Raw genomic sequence first — 19781 nt, forward strand, 5'->3', positions numbered from 1 at the left:
ATTCTTCTGTAAAAAAAAGTGGGGGGGGGCTTTTCCACTCCCTTCCCCTCCCCTCACTCTTTCTCTTCTCATCTCCTTAATGGTTCTCAATTAGTCACTGCTTTAGATGTAATTGGAAGGAAAGCTTGATGGTGAAAAGGAATAATGGTGGTAAATGAACCAAAAGTATTTGCATTGGATAATGCAGTCCTCTAGTAATAATATTAGATCTCATAATAATAAGGTCTTATCTCTCTAATAATAATATGAACACTTGGTGGTTAGTCAGTCTTTGTGCTGTTACATTAAAATGATTTAAATGTTTGAAGTGATCAGTTTGATTACAAATATGTTCATTCGCCTACCAAAATGTTTTCCTTTCTATGACATGTTCAGATTAAGGATCAGGAAGGAAGAGTTGAGGGTAAGCAGCTACTCCAGGAAATTTCAAACCACAAGGGATTCCAGCATTTCTAAGACATGATTGCAGTAAGCAATTCCATTTTCTCTGCTCTGTGTGTTTAACAATGTGCTGCTGCCATTACTAGCACCCACCTGCTGGAGCATGACCTGGGAACATGCCTAAAATAGTGGAAGAACTGGAAATTGTCATTGTTTTCCTTTTAGGAAAGAATGCTCTTACATCTCTCAGGGTTCCTTTCTCTTAAAAGCTCTCCAGGCATGTTTTCTGAGCCAAGTGTATGTGACACACCCTGTGACTTAAGAACAGACTTAATGCATAGCTATCACCATTGACCCTCCATGTAAAAATTAATTTAAAATTAATTTAAAATTAAGAGATTAATTTAAAATGAGAAGGCTCCTCCTCATTGTTACACCCACCCACCGGTCAAGTTGACAAACGGCTCAGGGATGACTTGTGACCCAATGGAAGCAACATGCTCTCCTTAGTGGAGGGGGTACCCATCAGTCGCCCTTCTCGACAGCCAGTCCTTGGGCTTACTCATCCACGCCTCCTTCTCTTTCCCTCCAGAGTTCTCCCACGTTGCGCTTAAGAGTGTTGTGTCCTCCCTCTTTGTGTCCCACATGAACTCTGAAATCATTTGTGGATTATATGGTAAACATGTCAAGGAACTAGAAGAAGTATTGTTTCCCCATAGGAGGCTTTGATTTACTTTATTGCTAGGCAGTTGCCTGTCAATCAAACTCTCTGATCTTAAAAAGTAGGAAAGTGCCTACTGTCATTAAGGGCTCTATGCTGAGATTTGACAGATCTGAGTATGTCCTCCCTGCTCTAGCACCTCATGACAGTTGCGTGCTTAGGAAAGTCCACTTCCATGGCTCAAAGCAGTTTTTATATGTCTTGGGTTGGGGGTGGGGGCTATTTGAACCCCTGGGCAGAGGGAAACACTAAAGCCCCTGCAGCTCGTGAGAGATGTTGCTCTGCTCCCTCCTTTGCCACAGTGAGCCGATGAACACATCTTCCTCCGGGCTCCAATTTCTCTGTGAAGCGCCTGATGAATGTTCGCCCTCTGTGGAAGGCCCAGTTAAGGAGCACATTCACAAAGCCGGGCGGGCTTTGACATGGTGTTTTTCCAACTCTGCGTTGTGGCCTATGAGCAAATTATGAAATAATTTTAGTGGATTTTGAACTTACTACAGAAACTAGGGCAGGGCCTGGGTAATGGCGCGTTCCTAGTAAATATCAGCTAAAGAATTAATGACTCAATAATAAAAAGACAAATGGCCCAGTTAAAAAATTAATGAAGGTTCAGACTTGACATTTCTCTAAAGAAGACATACAAATGGCCAATAAGCGCATGAAAAGATGCTCAATATCATTAGCCTGCAAGAAAATGCAAATTTAAACCACAATGAGATATTACTTCACATCCATTAGGATGACTACAATAACAATAAAAAAGAGAGACAGGAATCATAGTGTTGGCAAGAATGTGGATACATTGGAACCCTTGGTACAAGGGAATGTGTAAAATGGTGCAGCCATATTGGAAAACAATCTGGCATTTTCTCAAAGGATTAAAAATAGAGTTAACATTTGACCCAGCAATTTCACTCCTAGGTATATATACTCAAGATAAATGAAAACATACATCCATGTAAAAATTCATGTGTGAATGTTCATAGCAGCATTATTTATAAATAGTCAAATATTGGAAACAACCCAAATGTCCATCATCTGGTGAATAGGTAAATAAAATGTGATCTATCCATACAATAGAATATTATTTGGTGATAAAAGAAATGAAGCACTGCTTAAATATGGATGAACCCTAAAGCCATGTTAAGTAAAAGAAGCCATTCACAAAAAAATAACATTGTATGATTCCATTTATATGAATAGGAGTTAAATATGAATGCCTAAAATAGGGAAGTCTATAGAGACAGAAATGTTGGTGGCTTCCAAGGACTGGGGGTGGAGAGTGGGGTAAGTGCAAAGTCTAATGGGTACAGGATTTCCTTTTGAGGAGATGAAAATGTTCTGAATTAATTGTCTAACTCTGCAACTAGACTAAAAAACATTAAAGTGCACATATTAAATGGGTGAATGTTATCTCAAAAAAGCTGTTATTTTTAAATGCCCATGCCTGGGCCCCGCCCCTGACCAATAAAATCAGAATTTCTGCAGGTGGAGTTTGGCATCAAGTATTTTGTTTGATTTCCTAGTTAAGCTTTTAATTTATAACCATGGTGAGAACTACTGGTTTAGACTACCAAGATCCCTCTCAGTGCCAGAATACCATAAACCCACAGGGTCCCTGTCAGTGCCAGAATACCATAAACCCATAGGGTCCCTGTCAGTGCCAGAATACCATAAACCCACAGGGTCCCTGTCAGTGCCAGAATACCATAAACCCATAGGGTCCCTCTCAGTGCCAGAATACCATAAACCCATAGGGTCCCTGTCAGTGCCAGAATACCATAAACCCATAGGGTCCCTGTCAGTGCCAGAATACCATAAACCCACAGGGTCCCTGTCAGTGCCAGAATACCATAAACCCATAGGGTCCCTGTCAGTGCCAGAATACCATAAACCCACAGGGTCCCTGTCAGTGCCAGAATACCATAAACCCATAGGGTCCCTGTCAGTGCCAGAATACCATAAACCCATAGGGTCCCTGTCAGTGCCAGAATACCATAAACCCATAGGGTCCCTGTCAGTGCCAGAATACCATAAACCCACAGGGTCCCTGTCAGTGCCAGAATACCATAAACCCATAGGGTCCCTCTCAGTGCCAGAATACCATAAACCCATAGGGTCCCTGTCAGTGCCAGAATACCATAAACCCATAGGGTCCCTCTCAGTGCCAGAATACCATAAACCCACAGGGTCCCTGTCAGTGCCAGAATACCATAAACCCATAGGGTCCCTGTCAGTGCCAGAATACCATAAACCCATAGGGTCCCTGTCAGTGCCAGAATACCATAAACCCACAGGGTCCCTGTCAGTGCCAGAATACCATAAACCCATAGGGTCCCTGTCAGTGCCAGAATACCATAAACCCATAGGGTCCCTGTCAGTGCCAGAATACCATAAACCCATAGGGTCCCTCTCAGTGCCAGAATACCATAAACCCACAGGGTCCCTGTCAGTGCCAGAATACCATAAACCCATAGGGTCCCTGTCAGTGCCAGAATACCATAAACCCATAGGGTCCCTCTCAGTGCCAGAATACCATAAACCCACAGGGTCCCTGTCAGTGCCAGAATACCATAAACCCATAGGGTCCCTGTCAGTGCCAGAATACCATAAACCCACAGGGTCCCTGTCAGTGCCAGAATACCATAAACCCATAGGGTCCCTCTCAGTGCCAGAATACCATAAACCCATAGGGTCCCTGTCAGTGCCAGAATACCATAAACCCACAGGGTCCCTCTCAGTGCCAGAATACCATAAACCCACAGGGTCCCTGTCAGTGCCAGAATACCATAAACCCATAGGGTCCCTGTCAGTGCCAGAATACCATAAACCCATAGGGTCCCTGTCAGTGCCAGAATACCATAAACCCACAGGGTCCCTGTCAGTGCCAGAATACCATAAACCCATAGGGTCCCTGTCAGTGCCAGAATACCATAAACCCATAGGGTCCCTGTCAGTGCCAGAATACCATAAACCCATAGGGTCCCTCTCAGTGCCAGAATACCATAAACCCACAGGGTCCCTGTCAGTGCCAGAATACCATAAACCCATAGGGTCCCTGTCAGTGCCAGAATACCATAAACCCATAGGGTCCCTCTCAGTGCCAGAATACCATAAACCCACAGGGTCCCTGTCAGTGCCAGAATACCATAAACCCATAGGGTCCCTGTCAGTGCCAGAATACCATAAATCCACAGGACAGGTGTTTTGTGCCTGTCCCAGTGAGCAAGCTGATTTATTTTTATTTATTTATTTATTTATTTATTTATTTATTTTTTATTGATGCAGAGAGGAAGGGAGAGAGCGATAGAAACATCAATGAGAGACAATCATTGATGGGCTGCCTCCTGCACGCCCCCACTGGGGATCGAGCCTGCAACCCAGGCATGTGCCCTTGGCCGGAATCGAACCTGAGACCCATCAGTCCACAGGCCGGCGCTCTATCCACTGAGCCAAACCAGCTAGAGCCAAGCAAGCTGATTTAAAAGCACAAGGGAAAGGGCTGGTGGTCATAATTAACTTCTCTGCCATCTCTGAGTGGGTAGGAACCCAGAAACCCCAATTTCCCTGCAACCAATGGGAAATAATGAATGTTTTAAGTCCCAAGCAGACACTAAGGGAAGAGAAGTTGCTGATATTTCACATATTTGCCTTGATTGTAAAGAACACCTGAGAACCACACCCCCCCCCCCAACTTGTTCCCAGTTCTGCCTCTGCACAGAATTATAGACTGCTCACCTCACCTCGCCTCGCCAGTCATGAGCATTGCAAGTTTCTAAATGATAGAAACACAGTAGGTAAAGAAAGCAAAGGAAAAATCCTCGACTGTGATAATGGAGGAGGCAGCTTTCTAAAGAGGAGCAATTAGTTATTAAATATGAAAAATAGCTACTCTCATGATAGTGTGTGATGACATGCACATGCATGAAAACAATTGAAGGGTAGACAGTGATGAGTTTCAGCAGGTTCCAGGACAAAAATAATGTTGTAATCAAGGTAACTGGACTACTGGATTACTTCCTATTTATAAGGGTTTAGCCAGGATCATTTTAGAAGAGCAGTTTGTGAAAACCTGATTAAAGAACCCATCAGAATGGTACTACCCCCATTATTTTGGCACACGTTTTGAAAGTGTTGAAGATTGAGCAGTTGTAAAAATCAGACATGATAAATGGAAGTGTCATTGTCGAATCTCATAAGGAGTGGGTATTATGACGAATCTGGGTAAGGTGACCTGACCTTTTTATAACCTTCATCAGTTTAGACTGACAGGTAATGGCTAAGTGATCTTTACAGGTCACCTTGACACATCTCAGTTTCACTGCCTGCACAACAGAACTAATTAATCCCCGTGCCAAAAACGTACTCGCTTCCCAGTAGCATGGCATATGGTCAGACATCATTATTAGGTCTTGTATAAGTTGGGATCTAACATGGAAAACAGAAACCACTCGTAATGTTTACCTAGAGGGAATTTAATGTAGGGAATTGGTACACGGGTTCATAGTGCCCTGAGTGTCTGTCACACAGTGGGCATTAAGATAACCCATAGATGAGCAACAGCAGGAAGTCGCTGTCGCTTTAACTGGAATGCCAAGGGGAAGAAGTGTTTCCTGGAGAGGCACGCAGAGGAGCTGGGGGTGGTAGGAGCTGGATGGACCAAGAATGAGATGCATCCTTGCTGGAGATGTCATCCCAGGCAAAGGGAGGGGGACAAATGCCCTGTCTTCTCCTTTCCCTGTGTCCTTCAGTGTCCCATCAGGGCCACCCATGCTCAGTGCCCAGTGGGAGCCTAGGACACAGCCTGCAGGGGTCAGCTCCCCTTGTCCCCTACAGATCAGAGCAGGAGAGAGGAGTGGAAGGGAATGAATTTGGGGCCAATAGCCTTAGGACTTTTAGGTCCCACCCTTCTGTCATTCTGTCTCCATTCTCACCCTTGTACCCATATTTTAAAATGTCATACTTTATGTTTAATACAAGGTGACAGCTACCCATCATAGGGAAGCATTCTCCTCTCCCCAACAGGGAGTCACACTTCTCAGTCACTCCATTTGTCTCAAGCCTGGAAGCCCTTTGTCCTCCATCTCAAGTCAGATGCCACTCCTCCTGTCTGGTGACCTCAGTCACTGCATTCCTCCCAGGTCTAGGATTTCCCTGTCCTCCATCTCAAGTCAGATTCAGCTCCTCCTATCTGGTGATCTCTGAACTAAATGGGAAAGTGAACCCCTACCAGCTCCTCATATGAAATCGTAGAGGAAATGCTACCAGACCAAGCATTCACTGCTCCTAGTTCAGTTCAAGTGACTATAATACTCACATCCTCCTCGTATGAAATCGTAGAGGAAATGCCACCTCGCAACCATTAGCACGGCTTGCTTTAGTCCTCGCCTTCCCCTGCTCTGCCTGGGTCACAGGGGGACTGACCTTCTGTCCGCGTTTCCTGGTCGCTCAGTGGGTTCAGCAGTAGGAAGCAGTCTTGGGTGATGGGTGAGTGGGGCAGGGAGAGAGAGCCCTGAGTCTTGAGTGTGCATATTATGTGACCAAATATAGCACAGATCTGCAAATCAGTCGCTCAGAAACGATGTGCAGTGTTTCTCTCATAAGTGCATTTAGCCTGCTGAAATGCAGATTTTCTTTTTTTCCTTCCTAAGATTTCAGTGAATAACAGAATTATTTAAAGATTAAATGGAGACAATTTTCGGCATCTTTGGCAAGATTCTCTTACATGAATTCTTGTCAGATAGACCTCTTTAACGATGATGATTGTGTGGTAAAATTAAGTTACACAGATTTCATGCTCTCGAAAACTCTCTTAAATGAAGTCTTGTCAGATCAAGCTCTTTAAAGATGATAATTGTGTGGGGAAATTAAGCTTAACAGGTTGAACACCCTTTTTCAGTTTCTTGGGCTCCTCTGTGAGCATGTTGGCCTACGATGGTGACAGTGACTCCTCACATGGGACTCAGGGTACCCACTGCAAGCACATTTCTCTTCTTGGCCGTGTCAGGTAATCACTGGGCAATTACAGAGCACCTGTCACTTCACTTCTCAAGAAAATGATCATTCTGTTATCCATTTCACTCAAAAACATGTAACATCTCCATTAAGTACTGCGCTTTCATAATAAGCAGATGATAAAGAGTACATACGATTCAGATCTAGGAAGAAACCGCATTGGCCCAGATGCTGGGTGTGGTCAGTCTGACGGCATGACCCTCTGTGGTGGACACTGACCACACCCTGAGCTAGCCCCCAGGCCGCACCCGTCTCTCCCAGTTCCATTCAAGTGACTGTAATCCCCCTCCCCTCCCATTTCCCTGGTGAAATTCTTCCTGTGTCCATCTGAAAGGTTTTCTCATTCCCGGTAGGGTTTGTAATTTTTGTTTTTAATTACAAAGTAAACATGTTCTTTGGAGAAAACGTAGAAAATCCAGAGCAGCACAAAGGAAAATAATCCGGTCACACAGTTAACATGTTGGTGTATAGATATTCAGTCTTTTCAGTTCATAAAAATCTATAATTACTCTTTTTTGAATAGTATGTGGTGCATTCAGTTTTATAACAGCTTGTTTTACTCAACTGCATATCATGGTTAAAAATAAACTATATGCAACATTTTTCTATGGTATCACGTATTTTCTACTATATAATCTCTGATGACTGAACACTTTTCCATAGTGTGACTATACCATAGTTTACTTAATAAATTAGAGGGTTTAGGAAAAAGTCCACGGTTTTGCAGCTAAAGCCGTCCCCTGAAGGTTTGTATAACACACAAAGACCGTCCACCAAGCTCTTTGACACACAAATCCTCGAAGGAACGACTTTCTGTGTGAAATGGTGATAGCTGTCAATCATTTATTCTGGGTGTCATGGTTGCGGGGCCCTCTCCAGGTTGTTAGGGGGTGATTATGGATTCCTGTCAAATGAGATGTCTGCGATGTGTGCAGCGAGAGGCAGTGTGTGTTTCTCTCGGTCCACCGAGCTCCCCTCGGAGCAGGTTAAGCCGATCTCAGGGAGCCGGAGGGGAGCGGGCTCGGCATCTGGCCTCGGAGGCAGACCGCAGACATGCCCAGGCCTCAGATCCCACACAGCAGATTCGACTTCGACATAAATGCATTTGTCTTGATTGTCACATTCCCCCCAGGGTCACACCTCCATGCATAAAGATGGCTCCGAGCGGGTTTCCAAAGCTGTCTGCCTCCCCTGCTGCTTTAACCACCGAGCTCAGAGGCACTATTTGTTGTATCTATCTAAGATGATTAAGGGGCTGGGAGAGTGGATATATAAGGACAGATTAAGCAAACTACATATTTACAACTCGACTGCGTGACAGCCAAGGGGGAGATATTGTACTGTCTGCTGGGCTCAGATCATGGAAGAGACATTGTCTTGCTTTCGCAGTAACTTGATTTCAGAGATATCTAATTTAGAGAAAGTTTTCCAAGAATGACATCACTTATGCTAATTAGATAATGGTGTCAGTGGAAATTACATTTAGCGGCTAGTAGCAGAAACTTGGAATAGCAATGGCTTAAACAAATAAGGTTTCACTTTCTCTCCTATAAAACGAACTAAGCCTAGAAGTGCATTATCTGGGGCTGCATTGCAGCTCCATGATGTCATCGGTGCCTCCAAGCCCTCCTGTCTTTGGCTCCATTATTCTCAGCATTATTTTCATGCTCAAGGGCACCTGATGCCAGGGCTGCGTCCAGTAAGGGGCGGGGGGGGGGGGGCACAAAAGAGGTCCTTGCCAACGAAGATGCTTGAGAAATGTTTCTTGGAAACCTGTCTGCGACTTCAGCTGTTATTTCATTGACCGCCACATCGGCAGGAGGGGCTGGGAAATTGAATGGGGTTTCGCCTTGTGTGTTTTTTAATTTTGTTTTTAGATTGGGTACATGCTGACCCCAACAATGCCAGGGCCCTTTTACTAAGCAGGCATGGGATAATGGATACCGCTTAGCCCACCAGTGGCTTCTGCCGCAATGATTTACCTCTTGAAGATTTTGAGAAAAGTCTGGCCTCTGAAACACAGCGGCATTTGCTCTGATGTTGCAAGGTTCCATTTGTGAAACTAGCCCTTGAGATCCAACTTATTTACTTCTGATCTCTCTTATCTATTTTAATTTATTCATCACAGCAGACCCCAGGTTGACACTAAGTAAACCAACCACCTCAACAGACCTAAGGATAATAATAGCTACAATTTGTTAGCTTTCCATGCACTGTGTTAGGCACCAAAGAATATCAGCTGAATGATTTGCTTCAAAATTGTGGATAAGGCATCTCCTAGCTGGGGTGGCCCAGGCGGATAGAGTGTCATCCCAATATGCTGAGGTTGCAGGTTTGATCTCCAGTCAGGGCACATACAAGAAGCAACCAATGAATGCCTAAATAAGTGATCAAACAAATCTCTCCCCCCTCCAACCCCCCTTTCTCTTCTTTCCCTCTCCCCCTTCTTTGCCCCCCTTCCTCTTCCTCTCTCTCTCTAAAAATCAATCAATAAAATATTTTTTTAATTCTGGATAAGGATAGATGAAAGAGACTCTCTGTGAGTTGCTAATAATTGAAGCTGAGCAGTGGCTGCCTGGGAGTTTACTACACTATTCTCTCTAGTTCTGTAATTATTGAAATTTTCCCAATAAAGATTTTAAATGTCACCTCGTCTACTTCTTAAAATGCTCCATAGGAGGTCAGCGCCATCACCCTAGCCAATAATACAGCAAGGAAGAGGCGCCTGCAGGATTCGCACCGGTCTGCCTGACTTTGAAGTGTGTGCTCCAACCCTTACCACTCAGGAAGCATGCTTCCAGGCCAGCAGCCTGAAACTTGAAATGCAGACTTTCGGGTCCCACCCCAGGATCTGGTACAAGACCCCCAAGTGCACTCGCATTTCTGTGCTCTGTCCACGTGACTCACCCAACTCCATCAATTCTGACTTTTTCTCCTGTTGAAATAAGCCCAATCATGAACCACCACTTCAGCTACATACTTTTAATAGGCATTTAACCCACAGCAGCTCTTTCTGCCAACGTTGGGTGTCTGCTATAGTGCTGGGCACCGAATGCTGTGTGTCATTAAGCATCGCTCTGAACATATATGTCTGCTCTTATTAACGCTGCTCACTTGAAACTTAATTTAGTTTGTTCTGCGTATAAAGTAGAGCTGCTGCTCACGGAAGGTATCCTGAGTTTTAAAAGCTGTGGGGAGGCTTCCATGGAAACTCCAGGTGCCTGTTCCAGCTCCGCCATGAGCTCTGCTTGCCCACCTGTAGGTACTTCCTGAAAAGACGGGACTTTTCTCCCCTAACATCTTCCTTCATCTTTTATCATTTCCGTCCTCTCTTTTTTAAAGAAAGAGAGCTGTGGGAATTGGACAGCGTGAGTCCCAGCCCTGCCACTATGTGTCCTGCAGGCAGAGTAGTTAACCTTCCCTTCGGCGCCTTCCTTTCTTCATCTGTGCAGTGGCTGTGCCATGCGGTCTCTGCGGTCCCTTCCAGCTCATCCTTCTGCAACCCCACGTAGCATGATTTTCAACCCTCCAAAAACATTATGAAGACACTGGGCTCTGTGTGAAATCCACCTGACTGTGTTTTCTTCCAGTCAGTAAAAGGATCCCGGCATTGATTTTTTTACTGGGTTTTCTTTCCAAATGATGAGTGCCTAAATGCTTCCTCGTTTATGTGTCCAGAGCCTTTTTAGAATAAGTAAATGAGTGAGTGAATGAATGAATGAATGAATGAGGCCTGCCTTCCTTCCCAACTATAATCTCCTTAAAGAGGCTGGGCCCCTTTGCTTTTGAACATTTCAGAACATTTTCTAGCTGCCAGATTAACTTAGTAGTTTTATTTACTTCAAAAACCTTCAAACAATGTATATATTTAACACCATCAGCAATTTGCACAGCTGGAGAAGAGGTAAGGGGAATCCCGGAAGAGAGCAGGCATTCGAGCATCCCTAGGATCATCCCTGTGTAGGTCAGGCCCACACCAGTTGCTGCTAAAGGTACAAGCATCAGGTCATTTGCTTCTTCTTCCAAGAGCTCTCTTTCTCGGATCAGAGTAATTTTAAGCAGGTATATGATAGTATCCTCATAAAATTAAACCTAGGAAAAGTAGCATGCCGTAATAACAGTGATTATAACAACCTCATGCTGGGCATGTCTTAAAAAGTATTGCCCACCCCAGTCTTTGCCGTGCTGTATGTGAAATGTCTCTGGTTTGCTTTGCAGGGCAGCCTTTGGCAAGGAGTCAGAAGTTCTTATTGGGAACCTGGGTGATAAATTAATCCCTCCACAAGACATCCTGCGTGACGTCAGTGACCTCAAAGCCTTGGCCAACATGCACGAGAGCCTGGAATGGTTAGCAGGCCGAACAAAGTCAGCCTTCTCCAATCTTTCCTCATCCCAGAGTAAGTACCTGATGGGGGAAGGCTGAGGAACTAGACTGAGTACTCTCATTGGGAATGTGTCACCCTATGGGACGTGTCCAGGTTATCAGAACCCAGCTCAGCTGAGCCTCTGCACTTGGTGGTTCTGCAGAAGGAAGTAATCTCGCTTCCCTGTGTGGGGCGTGGGAAGCCAAAAATGGTCCATGTTAACAGTGCTTGATATTAAACCTTAGAAACAAAATCGTGGAAGATTGGACCATGATTGTCTCAAGAACAAAAGCCAGTCCAGTCCCCCTCACAACTTCCCAAGGGAAGGAACTTATCTCAAAACTCAGCGCTGAGCACACAGCTGTGGTTTTTTTTTTTTAACTGATACAAGTTAATGAAAAAATGTCTAAGAAGAGAATATTTAGAAGTGATTAAGGTGCTTGAAAATAGAGAATATGAGAAAAACAATTATTCTGGAAAAGAGATGGTTAAGAGACAACTTAATTATAGATTTCAAGAAAATTAAGTAATAGGGTATGAAATAAAAATGTGAAACTTCTTTTTTTTTTTACCAAGAACCAATGACTCAGAGAAAAATAATTTGAAAACTTTAGGGCACATAGACATTATTTAATAACTATAAAATAAATACATATTAAAGGCATTCATTCAGAAGCATGTGGTAGGCAGTTATAATAGAGGCAAAGCAAACATGAAGAAGGAATAAAGGAAATGGCCGATTTGAATGCATAAACAGAGAGACAGAAACAGGGTAGAAAAAAGGAAAATAACAGCAAAAACATGAAATAAACAGAATCTGCCCTGAACTTGGTACCAAAGTTAACCATTCGAAGGTTATTGCTAGGAAAACACATCATTTGGAATGTGAACTTCAGGGGAAGTGGTTTATTACCATTGTCTTTTGACAAGTTATTATTGATTAACAAGCATTTCCAGCATAGAGATGGAAGAGGTGTAGATGAAATTCAAGGGCTAAATTATTCAAAATCCAGGCCCCAGGGGCAGAGTCCGGGCCCTGGAAGGCACACGGCCTCGGAGCTCGTGCTGACTGAGCATCTCTCCTGAAGGCCAGCAGAGGAGGGGCTCTGAGTGAGATCATAGACTCTATTTTAAAAAGCTTAAAATATGACTTCTTATTTGTACTTTTACTTTTTATTATTTAAAATATTACTTCTTATCTGCTGATAAAGATTATACATATTTGTTCCCAGAACCTATAAAAATAGGAAAAAATAAATGCACCTATTAAGGATAATTTGGGCACAGTATTGGATCTGAGCAGACTCGATAAGTAGGTCTCATTGAAAGACCTTCAACTTTATAATCTTTTTGTATCAGGCAATCTGTCACAAGCAATAGCCTAAATTATCCATTTTATCTCCCGGTGCCACTCCACTTTACCAAAATAAAAATAAAAAGTCAAATATAACTTACTTCCCTTTTGCTAATTGCAAAATAAACAGCCCTGAAAAGGGACCAGATGCCTGTTTTGCTGATTTCTTTGCTTCTTGCAAATACAGGACTGCATGGGTAGTTGTATTAGTGATCATTGGTGGCCTTTCAGTGTCTAATCCTATATAATAAAAGGCTAATATGCAAATTGTCCCTTCTACCAGGAGTTCGACCAGCGGCAGGGACAACCACCTACGGCCCCTCCCCCACACCAGCCTGGCCCAATTGGGGCCGGGCCAGCCGGACCCCACCCATGCCCAAATTTGTGCACTGGGCCTCTAGTATTTAATAATACAGTATCTTATTTCCAGTGGCATGGCATTGCAGATTTCTGTTCTATCCATTCTAAAAGGGCTCCACAAGGCACGATAGTTCCAATTTCTATCAAGCCTTTGAGTGATATACTCAGGCCAACCTGCATCGACTGTTTTGGATAGAGAGAGAAGCTCCCAGAATTATGCTCACCTCTGTAATGGCACAGTTGAGCTGTTGTTCATGTCACCACGAGTACTCAGTACAGTTGCTGTCTACTTCCTAAATGTAATCATCTCTTATTCTGACAAAGATCTCTTCTACCACACCTGCTGATGCTTTGTCTCATTTGCTCACTCCATTTTATAATATAAATGGTACCCTCTCTGTTCCTCTCAAGATGATCATTCCACCCAGTGAGTGACTTAAATAACTGTCAGCGTTTTGAGGATTGGTGCAAAACCCCAGTGAACTGTAATCACTACTTACGTTGTCTTTGTTAAAACAATGCAGTGAGCAAATGTGTTTTATTCTGCCACCAGCAAGCCTAGCTCGCCCACACAAGTCTGTTCTTTGAATTCCCGGGAGAGGTGTCCATTGATGTCTATATAAATTGAACAAAGCAGGGAATTCTCTATAATGGGTTACTCTAATTGCTCCATGTCATTGTGACTCTAGAAAGGGAATAAGGAATAGCTCTTGGTTATTATCTTGAAAAGCGAACCTGATTACCTCAACAAGAGTTGTTCCAAGTCTGGAGACTAAGTAGCAGGAATAAAATGCTAGCTTTTATCTAGCACTCATGGGTGCTCAGGATGGGAAGAAATCAAGGCAAGAAGTTTACAGGTTCTTGTTCCGCATTCTATTAACTATTTGGTGTGGTAAATGCCGTGCTTTATTATCATTAAGAAACTAATCATGTAATGGAGTGGAGGAAGTGGGCAGAAAATTCTTTTCATAGTAGAATGTCTCTTCACATAGTGTAGCAGGATTCTCATCCACCCGAAACGTGTGTCACCCTGAAGTGTTGCATTTAGGGGCAGAGCATGGCTGTCCATTCATCCAGGAGATCAGGGTGACCATTTTTTCTAAGATAATTTTTCCATCTCTCTTAGTATTTGCCCAAAGGTCCCTCTGTCTTCTTTATGCCAAAAAGGGTCCTCTCACCTCATGTAGATTCTGACTGCACCAAAGGCACTGCTCTGACTTTTGTCCTACCTCAATCCATGGCTCCTGCTCCATTTCACTTGGTGCCCCTCCCCTCTCAATCTTCCTTAAGCCTGTTCTACTTATGATTCTTTCCATGAAAGTCACAGACCAGTTGAAGGCAAGAGAATGCATGGATTCATACAACTGGTACAGCAGAAGGCTTCAGGTATGGCTGGATCCAGAGGCTCACAAGATAGCATCGTGTCACAGATATGTTTACACACCTGCTCACTCTTGCTCCCCCTATCCAGCATTTCCTATTTTCTCTTTATTGCTTTCCATCTCAGGAGAGCGCTTTCCAAATGGCAACATCCGTGAACATCAGCAGCCCCAAGATTACTTGATCCCAAATGAAAGGAGCATTTTTGCCCAGAGTCCCAGGGAGGACCTGGATTGACCCAGCCTGACCCTCTCTCCTGGGTCCCTCTGGTTCTCCTTGCACGTGCCTTGTTTTCTGGCTCCTCTACCCATCCCATACTTAGTCTGTCTCCCACGCCCTCTTCTAGAATTCCTGTATGTTCAGGATCCGCTGTAACAAACATGCTTTCGGTGCAAGGAGGTTGAACAGGCTCATATTGAGTTGGGCATTCAGGATCTAGGTTTATATGTGTGTGTTTTCCCACTTAGATCACAACTTCAACCTTGTAGTAAAGGCACATCATGGGATCTGTCCATTGTGGTACCTGGTGTTTGTAAGAATTCTAAAGGAAGGCTCTGAGATGAACTGTTATGGTGGAGAAAATCCTCAGGAAAATGTGACCTACATAAAAATCGTTAGATGTATTCAATTTGAGCACTAATGACTTGCTTTTGTATTTCACCCTTTTGTTTTAAGGACGTGTTGCTGTTAAAAATAGACTATAGGAAGGGGCTCCAGGGCTCATTTTGTCTGCACTGCTTCCTCAGGGGCCTCCTCTCTGTCTTGAATTCTGAAAAGAGTCTCCAGGTTTAGAGATTCTAACACTTCCTTGATTATACATTCTGCCTTATAAGCAATCTTGCCATCTAGGAGGTTATCTCTTTTGTATTCAAGGCCCTTGACTTCTGTCTACCCCTCTTTTCTCTGTCCTATTCTTCCAAAATTAAATGTTGAATATCTTCTCTACAAAAGACTTTAATATAGGTGAGAGCGTTTCCCTGGCCCCTACCTGCCTATCCCTGGCTATTAAAGATTTTGGGCCTGAAGGTCTAGTCAGCCAATATAAATGACTATAGTTTACTTTTTTTGCTTGTTTCAGACTTGGCTGCTATGACAACCCTTTGCCTACCATTGCACTGTCCTCACAAATATCAGAGATTCTAGCTGCTAATGTAACTCCATACCTCACTTCACTGACTAATGCTAACATGACTCCCTGGATTGATTTTTTTTAAATAAAATTTTTATTTTAGAATGAAAATTGACCATCAGCAGCCCCAAGATTATTTGATCCCAAATAAAAAGAGAATTTTTTGCCAAGAGCTCCAGAAACAGCCCCAGTAAGGACTTGGATTGACCCAGCCTGACCTCTCTCCTGGGTCCCCCTGGTTCTCATTGCATAAGCCTGTTTTCTGACTCCCAGGATAGTTTTAAATTTAGAGTAAAGTTGCAAAGATAGTATAGAATTCCCACGTATTTCACACTCATTTTCCCTATTATTAATATCTTACATTCCTCACAACTAATGAACCAGTATTGATACATTATTATTAACTGAAGTCTGTACTTTATATAATTAAGTCTATATACTTAATTATATATTTTAGTCTATAATTTCCTTAGTTTTTATCTAATGTCTTTTTCCTGTTCCATCGCATCTAGGATATCATAGTACATCTAGTCACGGTGCCCCTGTAGGCTTGTCTGTGCTGTGACAGTTTCCTGAGTCTCCTTGTTTTGATGACCTTGACAGTTTAGAGGAATGATGGTCATATTTTACAGAATGTCCTTCAATGTGGGATTGTCTCATCTCTTTTCATGACTAGACTGGGTTTATGGTCTTGGGGAAGGAAAACCACAGAAATAAATGCCATTCTCATCACATCGTGTCAAGGTTAACTCCTCTCACTGAGACTTATCACCGATGATGCTCTGGGATTGACTTTTATGCCTCCAATTCTTGTAATCCTCTCTGGACAGTTCCTTCTGAATTCTAGATCGACTTTCCACTTCCCCACCACAAATTGCTTTTCTCTGTTTATCTTTCTAGTGACTATTTTTTAACATGACAAATGTATCTATTATAAGCCCAACGTTTGGACAACTTGAATAGCTACTAAAATAAATCGTGGTCCACCTTAAGCAATTATGCATTTGATATTGATTATAATCTTGTGGGTCAGAAAGGCTCTCTGTGGGAGGAGCTGTTTTTCTGCCCTCAGCCACTTGTTTAGGGCCTGCCCCTATTCCTAGTTGCCACATGTGCTAAACAATCCTTGGTAAGTGTCCACGACCATAGTAATTTCAGACACAGCCATGCTGAGAATAAAAGTTACCTGCATTTTGTTCACTAAAAATGGTCTTACTTTAACCCATTTTCATTAGGGTCTAATGTGTTTTAGAGCAGCATTTCACAACTTTTTTGCACATTAGTTGTATTCAATGGGGAGCTGGAGAAAAAAGAAAGACTGATGCTAGGCCCACTCCCTGAGACGTTCATTTAATTCTTCCCAGGTGTGGCCTGGGCATCCCCAAACCAATCAAATCGGAGGTCGAGAGCCACTCTTCTAACAGATTGGCTCTCAGTCTTAGACTAGAATCAGCTACTGAGCTTGTGGGCAGGTGCCCAGGCCTCTGTACTTTTTAACACTCCTCAGGGCATTTCAACACATAGGCAAGCTTGATATAGAGCACCCTCAATTTCTTGTTTAGTTTTTGTAGCTATTTATATTTTAGAAATCTTTGAGGTTATTTTATCAGTGCTTTCATTCTCAAAGCTTGGCTTCACATGACTTTTCATTTTATGGACAAGAGCACCAGGCATACAGATGGATGTTTCTGATTCTATGGTAGAATAGAATTCTGCTTAGCAGTTTTTAGTTAGCCAACCTGTCTCCCAAACCTGATTAAAAATAAAAACATTCCTCTTATCCTTTTCAAGCCAAATAAGTAAAACGAATATAAGAATTGGTGCCTTTTATTTTAACACCGAAGGCTGATTGCCAAACCAGTTGAATGAACGTGGAAATGTTTACTAGTCAATCAGTCATTGACAATAAAGATGGAAAAGGTCCAGTGTCTGTACATCCCTCTCATACATGGTGTGTGCCATACTTGGGGACCTTTATGCATTGCCTGCTATGATTTAACATTTTCTAGAAGGTGGAGTGTGAATGGGCTTTTTCGGCCTTAATGGTAAATGAAAGAAAACATGCAGATCTCCCACCCACCCCCGCATGCCTTGTTGTTTTTCTGCCGTGACACAAATGAGTATAAAATTGTCCCTTGCCAGGATCTCATGAGACATTGTCTCAGCTTTGATTTTGTCAATCCATTAAGCTAGAATTCCCCCTGTCGTAATTTCATCTGATTATTTTTAATTAAAACTCTATGTGTGGTAATTCCTCTCCCACTTCGGTATTTACAAGTTTCAAATATTTGCAGACTGTTATCAGACAGCTCCTCCTCGGGCCTTTGCTTGGCCTCACTCTACCCGTTCAGTTTCTCTAGTCGTCTTTCTGAGGTTAGGCTTCCTATGCCATCAGCCTTTTTGGCCTTATTAGCGTCATTTTTTAAAGCTGACTCATTCTGTGGCTTCACTCTTATCATCCTTCTTCCTCGGTTGGTGACACCTTCCAAATTCATTGTCATTGGTTAACTTCCTGATCACATTGTTTGCCCAGAACATTAAATTGCCACTGGCATTATATTATATCTTGCCCATACTCCAAATTTGTTTTGATCTTATCTAATTGAAACCACTACTACTTTTGTATGAACCTTTATCGCTTTTTAAAATAATACCCAAATATCTTTTCATGCTGTATGCAGTTTCACAACGAGTCATATGTTTTGTAGGAAAAATAACACACACCAAATGATAATTTTATGATAATTCAGTTTGTTCGTTTTCAATCATCATTATACTCTATTGTTATTTACAAACTGATTGCAATTGATCTTAATGAAGGCAGAATTGTGTGGAACATCCCTGTGCTCCCAGCGTTCACCTGGTTGTTCCTCTGAATGCCCCGAAACCCATGTCGTTATTGGCAGTGGAGCTGCTGGTGATTCTTGGTTTGTGAGGAAAAGGATCGCCCCTCCAGCCCCGTCTCCCATGATGCACTGTGCACTGCAGCTGCTGCTCAGCCAGGCTTCCGCTCACCAGGGGGGCCATGTTCCTTTGCTTTTAGCACAATTTAAATACTGATACACAAGACTTAGTCCCTTTTAGAACATTTCTACTCACTTTTTCTCTTTCCTTTCACCTGAGCATCCTGACCTGGCTTCTAAACCATGGTAATTTTTCCTCTTTCCAAACATCTTTCTTCTTTTAATTCACAGAACCTTTCCCATGCTTCTCCCTTAGCCCTTTGAGTGCCAACCAATATCCTAAGAACTATGCTAAAATTGCCAAGGCATTTTTGCTGATTTTACAGCAGTTTAGGAAAAAAATTATGAATCGCAGGTAAATGAAGTTATATATTCAAAAACTTAAGGAAACCTTTACTACATTGACATATTTAGCAATATCATCATCACTAATAAAAGCAGACATAGAACTGGACGCCATTTCGAAGCTTTGATAGTGTTCCCGGCACTTTTGGAGAAAGACAGGAGAAGCGAGATCGTGCTCCCCGGCACTCTAGGGGTTAGTCTAGGAGGCATATAGACATATTTGACCTTGAAGTCAGGTATATGTGGGAAGAAGCAGGCAAGTTACTGTATTACTATCAGAAAATTACTTAGCCTTTCTGAGCTAAATGGGGTTTCTTACCTGTTAAATAGAAACAGTGATTTATGTTCATTGAGTTACTGTAACCATTGAGTGAAATGATGAACTTGGGTTCTTAGCAGAACGTGACACACAGCGGGGACTCAGTATGGAGTTCCGGGGTCACTGCCATGAGTCTTAGCACTGCCATGAGTCTTAGCACTGCCATGAGTCTCACTCCTCCCCGAGTACTGGGTCTTCACCTCCCTTCCTTCTACCTCTTCAGGCTTTTCTTTTGTCTCAAGTTACCATCTATGCTTCTGAACATTTCTAGCAAATATCAGTTGTGGAGTTACAGGGGCTCGTGCTGTGGGCGCTTCCGTGTAATTATGGAGTTCTAAGTGTCTGCCCATAAAGAGTTATGTGGCTGTTTCTTTGAAAATGCCAACATTTGTATCCATAAGGGAAATATTTTATTAAAATATGATAATATCATGGATGCTTAAGTGTGGT

General features: G+C 42.9%; 1 protein-coding gene across 1 annotated transcript in view; it reads left to right on the forward strand.

Moving 5' to 3' along the window:
• The window catches only part of EXOC4 (exocyst complex component 4), a 753652-nt gene that overhangs the window by 630943 nt on the left and 102928 nt on the right, over positions 1-19781 (forward strand). The window contains exon 14 of the mRNA XM_059711814.1: positions 11336-11514. Coding sequence (XP_059567797.1) covers positions 11336-11514 — 179 coding nt within the window. The remainder of the gene's footprint in view (positions 1-11335; positions 11515-19781) is intronic.

Source organism: Myotis daubentonii, chromosome 10 (genome assembly GCF_963259705.1).
Source record: "Myotis daubentonii chromosome 10, mMyoDau2.1, whole genome shotgun sequence".
In the NCBI taxonomy this organism is placed as follows: Eukaryota; Metazoa; Chordata; class Mammalia; order Chiroptera; family Vespertilionidae; genus Myotis; species Myotis daubentonii.